Raw genomic sequence first — 15,548 nt, 5'->3', positions numbered from 1 at the left:
ATATTTACAGTATTTTAAAGAGTTTGTGTGTGTCATGACGGCCTCCTTCAGCTAGTGGTTGCCCTGGGAAACCGTCATATTCTTATGTCTGCTCACGGTTTTCCAAGGTCTTGCTGCTCTGACTGGATCACCTTTTCATGATCCCTGTTAATTAGCTTTATTATTCAATTCACACTTTTCTATATAAAGCCCAGGCGCTGCTTTGACGGCACTTCGGCATTTTTTCACAGCACTCTGATTTTTACTCGCACCTCTGTCTCACTCTCCACATTTATTTTGCTGAGCCAGAGAGTCTTTACCCTGCACATAAGTTGCAGTCTCAATAGTGCCCTGAAACCAGTTTGGTCTTTTTTTTTCAGGCTCGCTATCCAGGTTTTCTGTACCCCGTTTCGGACCCATGGGCTGTGCTGCAGGTTTTTCCCTCAGCTCCAGTGTTGCCTGGCACACACATCCGTCGCTCTGCGCAGCAGTCTCAGTGGCCTCAGTGGTCAAGTCTGGTCCTTCTAAGCCATCCAACTCCTTTCCCAGGAAGTTCGCAACTCAGTTGCTGCCGTACACGAGACTCCCTGTTTTAGGATTGTTTCAGCAACCCTGGCTTCCAGCCTCCACTCTGCACAGCAGCCTCAGGTCCCAGCGTCACCTGGTGCAGCAGCTCCAGCTCCAAACCGGCTCACAGCATTGCCCGGTGCAATAGCTTCAGCACCAAGCTGCCTCTTGGAGTTGCCCAACACTCCAGCCTTAGCTCCTAGCCTGCTTTCTGTGTTGCCTGACGCAGCAGCCTCCGATTCTGGCCAGCACTTCTTTCCACACTTATCCTTCACATTCCTGACTGCGTCGACCCTCAAGTTTGCCTGCCTGCACCTCTGACACTCCTGAGAGCTGCCCTTCCAAGCCCATTCTGTTCCTTTCAGGGTTCCCGCTATTTGGGTTCTCCCTGAGACTCCCTTTTGCCCCCCGGCTGTGTATAGCAACCTTTCTATCCCAGGGATCGTCGTTTCTCCCCATTTCCGACTGGTCTGGGCTGATGAAGCCCCGCTGGCCAGTAATCCATTACCTCATTCTTGTCACGCCCGACATCCCTCCCTAGAGGGCGCTCCACTGCTCCCATTATTGTCCTTGTGATTGTTAAGCTCCCCAGGTGTACCCCTCTTAGCATTTATTATTTAATGACTAGCTCCTCCAGTCCTCGGGGCTCATCATTAGGGTAAAGATGTCACGAGGCCCGCCTAGCACCAGGAAACCCTACGTCCGTCTCCTGAGGGCATAGGCCTCATCCCCGACACCTCCCGCTTCCTGAGCCGGGGTCTGGAGGATCTCACCCCGTCACCCTTGGACCTCCATGTTTTGTCTGTCCGTGTGTTCCCCCCTCCCGGGGATTTTAACCTTGTCACGTCCCAGGATGGATTCCTTGTTGATGGACTCTCGGACTGTGCCCTGACCTGCTTTTGGACCCGTTTGGATTTGGATGCCGTTCTGTCTTCCCCGTTCACTGTCTCACGGATTGTCACTATTATTTTGTGCACTATTAAACCCCTGTGTGTTCCTTTTACCACGCCTCCTGTTTTCTCCAGCTCTTACTGCATCGCATAGGGTCTACTACAAGACCTGACACGGATCTCAGTCCGTGTTCGTGACAATTCTCACCTTTCACTTTTCACTCCCCGGTCTCCGGCACTTGGGTTCTCACAAATCACCACCCTCACGGCTGTGTCCAGCTGCGGCATAACACTGTGCAAATGATTCTGTTATTAAAACTACAGCAAAACAAGCAACATGTAGCTAGACCCTGGCTTTTGATTAAAGCAAGGTGACAATTATTCATACGATATGCACTAGATTGAGCTGTGCATTAAATACTCAACAGTCAAAGACATGGCTTTTTTATATTAGAGAAATATTTTCCAGTCAAAGACATCAGAATATAATTGGTGTGAAGACTGAAATGCTGGCACATTTGTCATATGTTACTGATTTCAGAAATAAATGCGTATTTTTACTGGTTCAATATTTTATTTATACTCCCCTTCTTGCTTTCCTTAAAAAATTGACTCATAGGACAGAGGATCCCCACATTTAATCTATTTTTAGATGCTTCACAAAGCTAGCAGTTTACTAGAACACAGCTAAGCTCCAAAATATTACAGTTTAATCTCACACTCTAATAGATGGTTAAGTAGGATGTAGGGAATTCTGTTTGGATTTCAGTGGTTTATGCCTTTGTAAGAGGAAATGATAGACTTTTGACACAGTTTACTGAGCTGTGCTGTCTCATACAAAATGGTTCTGAAAGTGGATATTGTGGGCACTTAGATTCAAAGAAAAGAAAAAGTTAGAGCCTTGGCAAACAGCAGTGAGGTAACGGCCATAGGTTTATATTTTTTCTATTGTGCATGTGGAGAGATATTAGCATAAGATTCAGGGATTTGCATAGAAATGTTAATCAGCCATGGAGAATTTAAGGTGGCTATAATAAGAACGTGCATCTTTCCTAATGTAGAGGGGTGGCTTCACAGGCTATTGGATATTAATTAGGTCTTTGCTACATTCTGCTCTTTGATTATAATTGTAAGAAATTCATAAAGACCTGGCAAATGCTTTCAAGTGCAGTGCTTTGTGCTGTTGATTATTTGTTCATGTAAAGGACAGCAAATTTTTGGTGCCTCTGTTGGTCCATCACTCAGTTTAATCTTTAAGAAGAAAAGGTTGCCATCTTTTTTCAAAACTCATTTGAGATGAAATGCCTTATTGTTTTGGTGGTGATTTTGCTTTGACCCGTTGTGGTATCATTTTCATGTGTGGTTAAAATATCCATGTTCTGAGCCTGATTTGAACACACGCTTATAGATGACGATTACAGAAGCCTTTAAGTAACCTAATGAATCTCCACACCCCAGAATCCACATTCCTGTGTGTGCTCATTTAGAAAACTGGAATAGATTGACATTACGACACACACTTTTACAGAGAGAAAAATATTTTTTTTTCTGTTCTTTCTTCAGTTCGCAAGCCTGACACATTAGTTAATTAATGTCAAACGTCTTACCCCCGAGCTTTCTACTAGCTTGAAAGAGCAAAATACTGTACGTGGCGGCACCTTTCATAAGGTGGAGTCAGGACGGGAGCAACCGGAACACAAGAGCGTTCCTTGTGAGTACAGTGTGTGTTGGTACCAACACCCCTGGGGGGGAGAAGAGGCATGGAACAGGAAAGGCAAGTCAATCCCCTGGCACTGAAACGCAGCTCTGCAGCAGTTTGCCACAGGCTGGCCTGATATAACACAGAAGGCCAAATGTCAGAGGATGAATCCATTTCAGTCTGGTAAATCAAAATCTTCCTGTTTTTAGAAAGGTCATTTTATTGTGGGCTGCTCTGGATATTGAAAATGGTTTTTGCGTTCCAACACAATCAATCTCACAGAATAAAGGCCAGGTCGATTCCTAGCATGAAAATGAAGCAAGACACACACCAAAGTATGCAAGGTAGTTGAACAGTTGTGTCACAAAGGGAAAGGGCGTTCTTTTTCAGATATGTACTGTATTTGTAAATAAGGTTATATAAACATTTCTCCTATTCCCTGAAGATGAAAAAATAATGGGTATTTCTAACAAATACCCTTTCAGCCACAAAAAAGAGAACAATATATTACATATAGAAACAGCAATCTAAATTGCAGAGATACTTTGAAAAAATGATTCTGATTTCAGGGCAACAGATCTGTTTTGTTTTACCAAACATTATTCTTCTCTCCAGTTCTTCTGTCTTATCTTAACTTAACTGCATAACCTGCCTCAGAAAAATAAAACCAGGACGTCACTTTCTCAGGTTTCGTTTATAAGTTTGTGTGTATGTCTGGGCGTCCAGTAATAGCCTTGCATGAGAGATTAAAGCATGTTAAACTAGTGTTCATCAAAAGCACATAGGCTTTGTTGAAGGGCTAAAGCACAGCAGTGAATTATCAGATGAGCTGAGCAAAAGCTGCTTTTGGTCATTTTCTGAAAGAAACTCTTCTGAAATCTGGCTCCAGGGATGGTGGATTATATTATCTCTGGACGTAGCTTGCAGAAGAAATGACAGATGTGTAATTATTTTCAGCCACCACACGGGTCTTTTAAATTGGTGCTAATTTAAATACAGTATTATTGTAAGAGAGCTAGTAGGGAAAATTAAGCTTGGTTTAAAAAATGGATCCAATAAACAAAATGTGCTTTGCTCTTTTTTCTCTCCTGTTGTACACACACCACACTGATGTAGCCTCAAGCACTGTAGTACAACCTTTGTCATTTCTCACTGATGCACATTGCATTTCAGACTATGTAACAGTAATTACCTAAAGAGAAAGACCACATGTAGAAGCAACTGTTCGGCACGCTAATAAAACCTGACACTCCCACCCGTGGCAGTAAAATATGAATGTGCCAGTCCAGCATTTCCTGAACGTACTCTCTTCAGAAAAATGTGAGGGTAAAGGGAACTTGTGTGACAAGAAATAAACACTGAAAATGCAGAATGCCATTTGCTAAGGTATCGGCAATGTAAAAACAGCCAAAATTAACTTTAAACTTCTTTGGCAATGACTACCTCTTGTGCAAATCAAGCCAGCTTTCCATTAAATTCTACAGGGAGATATACATTTCTCAACTTCTCTTGGGCTACACAATATTATTTGCAAACTCGTTAAAGAAGAGAACAGTCCCTCTTACAATGTTCACCAGTCTTTTCAGATAATAAAAATTGGAACAGGTTTAGTGATACCAGTGATGGTTGAGTTGTTGAGGTTGGTCCACAATGAGGAGAAAATGCATACACTGTACTGTAGGTCTCACAGTGCCAAACTTTGTCTGCACTGTTTTTCGTGCAAACACATGCCCCTGTCACGCTAGATCAGTTACAACATCAAAGACCAGCATTGCGACTGGAAAGGGGGAGAGAATCACAGAGCATCCATTTGAACGAATACAGTAGCATCACTAAGGGGGTCAGCTTTGTATGTGGGCTATTCAGGCTCAGACAAGGTGCTAACTGAATCATGGCTTGTGGCTCTAAATGCAACTGCTGTACCGGCCAAACAAGTAGCCTAGATCATAGGCCATACGTCTGACACCCCTGCTCTAAATCAAACTCGGTTACTGCCGACAACTTGAAAACAGTGGCAAAGCAGACAAGGTAAACATGAAAGAGAAACCCCATCTGGTAACGCAGCCTTCACAGCTGACACACCTGACTCGAAGGGGAATGCTGCCATGTGGGTAGTAAGTGCTTTGAAATCCATGCTCTTGCAGTGTAATATTGCTCGCCTTTTGGTACGAATGGATTCAACTGCACTTTGAGAGTATGAAAGACTCATATGACTGAATGACCCATGATCTCATACAAGTGTCCAATAACATTTGAGTTGAAGTCTTGAGCAATGAACATCAATTGCAATGTAAACACTGTGGTGAACTTAATGCCGGTCACTCAGAACTTGTGTGTGCTTGTTTGTTGAATAGGGCTTAGCACCTGTGACTATATCCTGTCAGGATCTACACTTTAAACTCCTGCCCTGTTCCAGGTATAGGTGTCATTAACTGACTGTCAAAGCTAAACATACAGTTTTAACTGGCACTATTTTATTCAACTGTTTCTTACTTCAGTCAAATTAAAGAAAGGTGAGAAATCTTCGATCTGAAATCTTCTGCTTGTAGAAACCTTTAGTATATCAGTGGATTAAGTACTAAAAACATTAACTGTTTTATTTTTTTCAATTTGTTAAATTCAGCAAATAAATAGTAACTGTGCATTTAAGATTTGCAGAAATATGTTTAAGTTTGTTGGCTGGAGAGGTTTTGTTAACTTCTTTTCACTTAGAAAATCAACAAAACATGCAATTTGGCCAGGGGTGCCCAAACGTTTGCATACAACTGTATGTGCATGTGTAAGGAATGTCACATCTCTGACAAAAAATGGAATACAGCTTCATCCATCCATTTTCACCACTTTGTCTACAGACGGTGAAGGTAAACTAAAGCCTAACCTCACAGGCAGGGTGCAAGGTAGGACTACACCCTAGAAGTGACACCACTCCATCACAGGTCACATAGAGGTGCTAAAGCACCTAAAAAGCATGTCTTAGGACTGTGGGAGGAAACCAGAAGTAACCAAAAAAAAGAACCACGTGGACACTGTGAGCACATGCGGATTCCCCACAGAAGAAATGGCACAGGGAACCCTTGAGCCCCCTGGACAAGGAAAGAATAAGCCAGATCTATCAGAAGCACTGTTCTCTCCCCGTTTCTCGGCAGTCTGGAAAGAACCAGAGAGACAAGGCAGGACTACACCTTGGACGAGATGCCAGCAAGTGGCTCAGCCTGGTATAATTATAAGAGTTTAATAAGCATATTCCAGGGGCCTGTCAGTCCCCTTTCATTACTGTTCTCTTACCCTGCTATGGGAAGACTGATGGCCAGAGTGACAGGGGATCAGTGTCCAGGAACTTATCACCAGCTCACCAGCAGACACATCTCGTAAGCGCTGAGGTCAGCTGCAATTCTTCACCCGGACATCTGTTTGTATTCCAGTCGTCTTCCTGTCAGGCTGTGTTCATGGCCGCTAATTAGAACTGAAACAAGCACTTGTCAGTGGGTTTGACAAGGACAGGTGCTGGCCAACCAGCACACCTGATAAGCAGCGTGGGCTTCACTTGCATCTTTCTGCAGTGGCCAACAGTCTATTGCAAGAAGGTCAAATCATTAACAGTAGTGTTCAGGTTAACCCCCACTAGAAGGATGAAATATACAACATGTCTGTGGAGTGCACTTGCAGAATAAAATGTCATTTGTGTCCCAATACAGGACACAAGTATGCTTGTTCGTTAAATTGTTCGTTGTTATGTTATTACACTGTTATTGTTATGTTATTACACTGTTATTGTTAATGTGTTACTGTCTACTGTCTTATCTTCTGTTCTATTTATATACTGCACCTGATTGACTAATGAGAAACACTTTTCACTATACTATGCACCTGTGTAAGTATAATGACTAATACATTTGAATTGAATTGAAAATTGCAATATTTCAACAGGTCTGAAGAGTAAAATGACATGTTTCAGAATTCACCCATTTAGTAACTTGGGCCAAGAGCATAACTCCTGCGATGAAGACATGCCCCTATAATTTCTCCACTCTGAATGATCAGATCACGCGTACTGGAAATATGCCTACTGCTCTCATGTAGAATATCTCCCACACTACTATTTCAACATTAAATATTGTTACAACAAGCTCGAAAGCAGAAATTTGTTTTTTTCCTATTTCCAGCATTGATTACAAACTTTAAATAGTTAATAAATAATAAACTCTACAGAATAATTTCTTATATATGACCAGTGCCTTTGATCTCAAAACAAACCAAGCAAGCACAGACATTTCATTCCATTTGCTGATGACGCAGCTCTGGTCAGCTTGTTAAAGATCCAAAACACATCATAGGCCCTTTCTAAATGAATTGAGCAAATAGTGCTAAGAATTCCTTATGTCAAATGTTTTGAAAACAGAGGAACATATCGGTTTTAGGAAAAAATGCAACACCTCACCAACTTAAATTAAAAACCAGAGTGCAGAGATGATTAGTGACTGCAAGTACTTAGGTTGCAATTCCATTTATAAAAAAGGTTAACAGACCTTTTTTCATAGGAATCTCAGCTTCTTTATGGTAGACAGAAGTATGTTAACACTTTTCTACGGATCATTAAGTAAAAGGGTTGTTTATGTGTTGGTTTGCCAACATCAATACTGCAAATTGTAATTGGTAATACAGTACGTAGGGAAAATACGGAAGTTAAGCAGCAAAATCATTGAGATGTCCTTAAGTGTAATGGACTCTGGAAATCTTTCATCCTTTAAGCAGCGTCATTCCCCAAAAATGCAAAATAACTCTCCTATCTCCTGACAAACTTTGTACTAAATTATTTGTTGGTGATGTCAATTTTGTTTGTATTTTTGAGTTGAATTCTGCCATAAAACCAACTTCCCTTAGGGGATAAGAAAGCTTGAAGAGAATTACATGTATGAGACCTACTGAAGTGCACTACTCATCTGGGTGACACATGGCAACAAGCAGTTGCCAAACAGAAGTTTGAAAAAAATGAGAAGTTACCACAGCAGTTGAATTAAGGGGAATACCAGAATCTGCTCAGATATCCACTCCCCTGTTCTTACACACAGTGCCAAGCAGTAAAGACCTCGGATTAATGTCTCATCTGAAAGAATCTTCTCCTCTGCTCCATTTGTCACATTAATAAATACAACAAATCAAATGTACTACGTGCTTGATTTTCCAAGTTAACAGATGCACCTGAATACTTCTCAAGCAGTTAAATGTGAAGAGGAAATGGGCTGAAATGCGATATTACACTGCCATCTAGTGGGGAGTTCGATTGCACGCAGCTAATTCAAAGCTGCTCCGAATCGTGTACAATCTTAATTATGGAACGTAATTCAGATTACCCACGTCATTCAATGTCAAATCACCATATTTATTGTAAAGTATGTATTTTCTAAAATACACATTCATATTGCCCTTGGCCCCAAGGCACTAAACAGATATATTATACAATGCATTAACGTACCTCAAGAGGGTATAGATTACGCAGAAAAAGATCTTTGCAAGAATCCTAAACTACCTACCCTTAAAAACTGGTACTAGACTCTAGCAGATGGCAAACTGTGCAAATAAAATGGTGGTCAGAGGTTGTACAAAATTTAAATTAAGGCATTACCGAGGAACATCGCAGAAAAAGATCTTTGCAAGAATCCTAAACTACCTACCCTTAAAAACTGGTACTAGACTCTAGCAGATGGCAAACTGTGCAAATAAAATGGTGGTCAGAGGTTGTACAAAATTTAAATGAAGGCATTTATTCACATCTTACCAATATAAACAACTAAACAAACACAATCCTCCAACTGGTAAATGCACAAAGAAGATTGGAGACCAAAATGGTATGTAGAGCCATTAAAATAGAATCTAAGAATCTCCGTCTGGGCTCTAATGGAATCACCAGCACTCAGAGGTAAGAATGCAATCATGGAAATCATGGAATCATGGAAATATGTTTAAAGGCATTCATTTAAAGGGCATCCAGTGTTAGAAATGCCAGTTTTTGCACATTTTTTAAAAAAGATTCAGAGTGCACAAGCAATAGGCATATGAGGTCGTTCTATTTTTTTCAGGGATCTTCTTTACTTTAATCTTCATATGCAGAGGTGCCACATGTGTCACTGCCACTCCAATGAGAAGCTGAACATACACAAGAACCATCAACCTCATTTAAGCTGTACATCTGCAATTTATTTTATTTTGTACAGCTTCTTCTGCAGGAAAGGACAAGACTAGAAAAACGCACAGGTCACCGGCATTCTCAAAGAGTTGGTTGACCACTGAAGAAATAAAAGGTTGATCTTTTATTTAAACCAATATTTTTGCTATAGCTTAGTACCGCTGCATCTAACTTTTACATTGTTGGCTTTGCACCCAGAACATAAAAGTAGAACCTGTCTTTGTCAATAAGCCAAGAGATATGATTTAAGTTATAAGATGCTTATTCTGCATGTATACCACCTTTCACTCAGAAACTTGTACAGGGAGGTTCTGCTTTTATCTGTACATGTGTACAGTTTGTCACCAGGCAAGTTCATTGAGACACAGCTACTGTATATAGGAGGTGCACTAAACAGCCTGCTTCACTGCATAAACTTTATGTAATGTATATCCATATGTAGACATTACTGTATTACTGTTAGGGGGAGTGTCACTATAGCTTGTTTGTTTCACAGTATAAAAAAAACATCTTTTGGTACTTTTCTCTGAGTCTGGCTTACAAAAGCTTGGCTCCTAGATGCATATGCAATAAAGAATACTTCTGCTACACAGACACCCAAATTGCTGTCATTTTGTTTGGCACAACAGCTCCTAAATATCAAAAGTGCATATAAACAAATAAATTTAAGTCACTTCATCAGTTTGTTTGGGTCATAGTACTGATCCTCTTGGTATGAAGTAAATATGATTTAGCAAATGTGTACTTCTGCAGGACCAGCGACACCTCAGCAGCTTCATTAAGCAGCCATATCACCCTGCAACTCACAACTGGCAGCCCACTGAAGCAAAGCAGGTGTAAGCCTGGTCAGTACCTGGATGGGAGACCTCCTGGGAAAAACCAAGGTTGCTGCTGGAAGAGGTGTTAGTGGGGCCAGCAGGGGGCGCTTACGCTATGGTCTGTGTGGGTCCTAATGCCCCAGTATAGCGACAGGGACACTATACCGTCAACAGGGTCGTCCTTCAGATGAGACGTAAAACCGAGGTCCTGACTCTCTCTGTGGTCATTAAAAATCCCTGGGCGTTTCTCGAAGAGTACGGGTGTAACCCTGGCGTCTTGGCCAAATTTCCAATTGGCCCTTACCAATGATGGCCTCCTAATAATCCCTCTCTATGAATTGGCTTCATTACTCTACTCTCCTCCCCACTGATAGCTGATGTGTGGTGAGCGTTCTGGCGCACTATGGCTGCCGTCACATCATCCAGGTGGATGTTGCACATTGGTGGTGGTGGAGGGGAGTCCCCATTACCTGTAAAGTGCTTTGAGTGGAGTGTCCAGAAAAGCACTATATAAGTGTAAGCAATTATTATTAATTAATTATTATCATTAAGTCCTCTAGACAGCACAACAAGCATACATAATCTCAACCATACTCCACTTAACTCACATTATTGAGCATCTCCCAGACTTACTAAATTTGAGGCCTTAGCACTTGTTAATGTTTCCACTTGTGAACTAAATGTCTGTTTTAGTCTGATGGTGACATTGAGCTAGTTCATCTAGAGACAATACAGTCTCAAACAGACTACCTACTACCTGATAAGTGACACAGAAACAAAGTGCATCCCAGAAGTACAGGGCAAAAGGCAATTTTACAACCTAGAAGGGCTGCATCTCCATTTCAGGAATACAGACAAAATATCTTAACCCTCACACCTTTAGAAACCTGGAAGATACCTGGAGCACCTCGCAAAAACTCAAACAAATAGAGAGAGCATCCAAACTTCACATTGAAGGCAGCCCCGTCTGGAATCAAACCTAAAACAGCTTACAAGTAGCAGCGTCACCTGCCATGCAACTGTAGTGACTTCTGTTTGATAAAGGAAGGAAGCCAACAGCTTCAGATACCATTTTAAACCTAATGCAGCAGAAGCAGAGATCATAAACACTTTTTGGTTCAGGTGCGTTTTAAAAAAACATAGAAACCCTAGCTAACAAGAACAACCAGATTTGCAAAAGTGCACTTTATTATTGAAACTATATATAATCACTGCTGAAAAAGCAGTATATGGACATGTATAGAGATTAAATTTGATCTATACAAAACATTTACAGAAAAAAAAAAGTTATAAAATTCAAGACAAAGGAAAACTCCACAACACAAATTAGTGGAAAATTGGCGCAAACAAAACACTTATATAGACAATGACAGAAATCCACAATAATTTGTTAACAATAACATTGAGGACAGTCTTTGTAAGGGGGGTCTCTCAGTACTTGATGGTGTTGGCTGGAAGGCTGGATTTGTCAAGGTCATCAAAGTAAGGATGGGCAAGTGCCTGCCTTGCCGAAATCCTCTTTGGGGGATCGTAAATCAGCATTTTCTTTTGGGAAAAGAAGAAAAGGATTAAGCATCATCTGAGCAGGGTGATATGGCATTTTAGATTTAAACTAGTATTCAATAAAAACTAAAAATGAAATAATATTGCCTATCGCATAAGCAACCAGCACATGGCTTATCTTAAATTTAAAAAAAGTTACAAAAGTCAAGTCAAAAGCTTACCGATAACAAATTAAGGCCATTTTCGTCTAGATTTTTCACCATTGCAGAAAGACTGCCCGCTTTCCACTTTGGGAATGTGTTCTTGTAATCTGGCAACGACTCCACATCTGGCCACACATCGTTATTGGGAGTCCCAAGAGTCCTACAAAATATCCAGGTAAGCTACTCATTATTACTTGCCAAATGCATTCATGCCACTTTTCTTGAGCTTCTACCCTTACTTAGCAGATGGTGTTATTAGTTAACAATACCTGAAGATTCTGAAGAGTTGATCAATTTCAGAGTCTCCATGGAACAGAGGTTTTTTTGTGGCCAGCTCAGCAAATATCGTCCCAATACTCCACATATCTACTGGGGTAGAGTACCGGGAAGCTCCAAGCAACACTTCAGGTGCTCTGTACCACAGTGTCACGACCTGACAAGGAAAAGCAATTTCCAGTTAGAATAAATCTGGAAACATCTTGCCACCAGTCTTCAAGATGTGTACCCATTTCATGTTTGTAGGCTATAAAAAGTTGCAAGGGAATATATTCTGACCTTAAAAGTCTTTTTTTAAGTTTTATCTCACACTGCCCTTACATAACCTTTGACTGTTCAGTTAAAGCGAATTTCCCTGTGATAAGGCTGGTTTCCGTGAATCAAATCAAATAAATGCAGTCTTGCAAGCACCTCCATGACGTACATAACTTACTGTAATAAGACTTTGGTACAGAGAGAAAGGAAGGTTAAACCTTCACTCTCCCTTACCTCATGAGTGTAAACTCGCACCGGAATCCCAAAGGCTCTGGCAAGCCCAAAATCAGCCAGCTTTATTACTCCTTTATTGTCTATTAACAAGTTCTGAGGTTTCAGGTCTCTGTGAAGGACTCTTCTACAGTGGCAAAAGAGTATTCCTTGCAAAATCTGATACAGGTAGCTCTGGTGGAAACAAAAGAACAATAACTTATAAAAACATTGGAAAATGTTAACTTTAAAGAACAAATGAAAACATACTGCATACAATTAGAAAAACAAGGATCCATACAAAGTAGTGCCTTCCTCTAACATTGAAATCAAGCACAAGAAATCACAAAGAGCTGTGATTACACTATTACTGCCTAGTTTTTTTTTTAATTAAGACTACCCTTCCAAGCTGCCATGAATTGTGCCATACCTTAACCAGCATCGCGTCCATGTACTGACCAGAAGGTATAGAGTCCAGGTATTTCTTTAAGTCCATTGAAAGAAACTCAAAGATGAGGTAAAGCCTTGACTCTTGCATGAGGACATCCAGAAGGCTGGGGAAACGAAAATCTAGTGAATCCTCTCGGAGTAGGACAGAAAAGCTCTCAATATTTCATTACTACTGATTTAATAACATATTGCATAACACTATACAGGATGGACAGAAAGGATTAGAAAAACAAGAATCCTGGTTGTACACATTCCGATACTTATCACTGACACTTAAGGGTCTGATTAAGTAACAACTGAAAAAACAAAGCAGGAGGGTGTGTATGTGGGGCACAATCAATTTGAAGAACTCCACTTACAGTACATGCGTACAATAAGGGTGTTCTATTCCAATGTCTTGTGTTAATGTTAATTAAACAGTGTGCAGCAGTTGCTCAGGGTACTGGAGTCTTAACTGGTAGGCTTTGGAGTCAAATCCAAAATGAGACGCTGTGGTTGGAGACTTAAGCAAGTTATTTCACCCAATTGCTTCAGTAAAATGCCCAGCTCTATAAACGGGTCCAAATGCAAACTGACGTCTCAGCCAGATTATAGCTTAGCTAAAGCTTTTATCCAGGAGGCCTAAAATTTGGAATATTGGATGTTTTACCACAGTAATCTGAGCAGAGTACTTTGAACAGAGTACAGAGAACCATACCACCTGGTTTGAACTGTTTTACAACTGCATGCGTTAACTTACCAAACCACGTTGGGATGCTGGAGCTCTTTGAGCAGGGAGATCTCCCTGACAGCTGTGCTGGGAACTCCCTCTTCCTCACTCTCCAGTCTGATCTTTTTCATGGCCACCACCTGCCCAGTGGTCTTGTGCCGACCCTTGTAAACCACCCCATAGGTACCTGCACAAATTAACAAAACACACAACTTCAGTGTCTTGGGAAGTGCCAGTGAGCCTTCAGGCCCAAACATCCCTCTTGAAGAAAGAAGCATGGTGAACAAGACCATTAAAACCATAGCATTATACAAAACAAAACTGTTTTTCCTACAGTTTGCAAACCAAAAGCACAGTTTTGGTTGAGCTTGCACCTGTTTTTCCAGGGACAGAATGTCTGCATACACTTACCCTCTCCAATTTTCTCAATCTTCACATAATCATCCATTTTGCCTGAAAGAAAATATACACAGAACACCGTTTTACTCTGGACATAAGTCGCTCACCGGTTTGTCTGTTCTATAACATTGCTATGCTGTGTGAAGAAGTGTCGCTTTCTATCGTTTGATAAACGCAGTTTCATTGTACTTTCCAAAACATAGGACATTTTACCGAAACTGGTTTCACCAGCTGCTACTGTTACCGAAAATAACACTAGGCGATTTGGTAACCGTATTATCTCAAAACAATGGCGTTGAAAACCTCTTATACAAAGGATTTTGATGACAAAAACGCCAGACTGTAAATACAAAGACTCTGACGTCTGTGATTCGTCACACTGGAAACTATTTCACAGCCGCTAAACCGAAGTGTTTGCTTGTGTAGGTGGCGCTCTCCAGCAGTGATTATATGAAAAAGGGCTTACCGGTCGTGCCCTGACAACTTACACTACTTGGCTAAATGTCATTTTTGAGATTGGAAGTTGGAAACGTCTGTATTTCAAGCAAATAATAGCATGACAAGAGTAAAGGTACTATTTTTAAATGTAAACGTGTCTTGAAGCGTCATGCAGACCTAGCCTGTCCGTGTGCATGACCATGTTCCCTTCCACAACGAGACGAACCACGTTCCTGCCTTTTCGCTGCCGATAAGAGGCGATAATAATTCCTTTAATAAGACTATTCAACAAGCCAAACCTACGATGCGAAACTGTCGAACACTAGGTGACAGCTCGTTATCTTATATACAAAAAATAATTACCGTTAATAATTACCGTGTGCAACGCCTGTTAGCACGGTCCTGCATCTTTGTTTTTATCTAGACAGAATTAATAGCAAATGATTCTCAATTCTGTCTAGTTTGCCTTTGTCACGTATCGATTATGGCCTGTAAAAAGCAGACCCAGAACCTGCTCATGACATTTTTAACGAGCCGGTTACCCGTGTACTGTACATTATCACCAAATACAGCCTGGGCCTAGTCCTACCATCGGCGCTTCGGCTAGACAGTTACAGAACCGCTCCTCTCAAGAAATATAATCCGGTGCCCTTCCATGCTCTCCAAAGATGCATGCATATATAAAAACTGTTTCACACTATTTTAAATTGTTCACACTTCGGGATCACCCGAAATCGTATCGGGTCGTTTTTTTAATGCTAACCCATTTCTTAAATTCCCCTTCCTCACACACTTCTGCATTAAGATTATATAAAGGGAAAAACAAATAAACAGTACAATAAAAGTTGGTAAAGAACGCACTCACTCCCAAGGCTGTAACTCCTGCGCCGCTCTCACTGGACTCAGCAGTCCGGGGGAAAACAGCAGCTTTGGGCTTTCAAACTAGCCGCGCCGCTGCCTTTCAAATC

General features: G+C 41.1%; 1 protein-coding gene across 2 annotated transcripts; it reads right to left on the bottom strand.

The window, feature by feature from the left end:
- Nucleotides 1-11,303: 11,303 nt before the first annotated feature.
- Nucleotides 11,304-15,548, bottom strand: cdk1 (cyclin dependent kinase 1). Of its 2 annotated transcripts, none has more exons than XM_006630483.3 (8): nt 15,446-15,548; nt 14,155-14,196; nt 13,774-13,930; nt 13,015-13,138; nt 12,609-12,779; nt 12,113-12,276; nt 11,862-12,003; nt 11,304-11,682 (listed from the first exon to the last, which is right to left on the bottom strand). In XM_006630483.3, the coding sequence occupies exons 2-8, from the start codon at nt 14,189-14,191 to the stop codon at nt 11,569-11,571; spliced, it is 909 nt and encodes a 302-aa protein (XP_006630546.1). In that variant the 5' UTR covers nt 14,192-14,196; nt 15,446-15,548; the 3' UTR covers nt 11,304-11,568. The 2 variants fall into 2 exon arrangements, with proteins under 2 accessions (XP_006630546.1, XP_015202015.1); XM_015346529.2 differs by having other exon boundaries at nt 15,442-15,519.

Source organism: Lepisosteus oculatus, chromosome 4 (assembly GCF_040954835.1).
Source record: "Lepisosteus oculatus isolate fLepOcu1 chromosome 4, fLepOcu1.hap2, whole genome shotgun sequence".
Taxonomy (NCBI): domain Eukaryota; kingdom Metazoa; phylum Chordata; class Actinopteri; order Semionotiformes; family Lepisosteidae; genus Lepisosteus; species Lepisosteus oculatus.
The sequence above is the reverse complement of the archived record's forward strand: the minus strand, read 5'-3'. Positions and strand labels throughout refer to the sequence as shown.

Excerpts from the sequence above, each read along its gene's own strand:
- cdk1 (XM_006630483.3), bottom strand. The coding sequence starts at position 14,191 with ATGGATGATTATGTGAAGATTGAGAAAATTGGAGAGG. Across the intron at positions 12,780-13,014 it reads TGGACGCGATGCTGGTTAAG|AGCTACCTGTATCAGATTTT; the intron begins GTATGGCACAAT and ends TGTTTCCACCAG. Across the intron at positions 12,004-12,112 it reads CAACTCTTCAGAATCTTCAG|GACTCTTGGGACTCCCAATA; the intron begins GTATTGTTAACT and ends GATATTTTGTAG.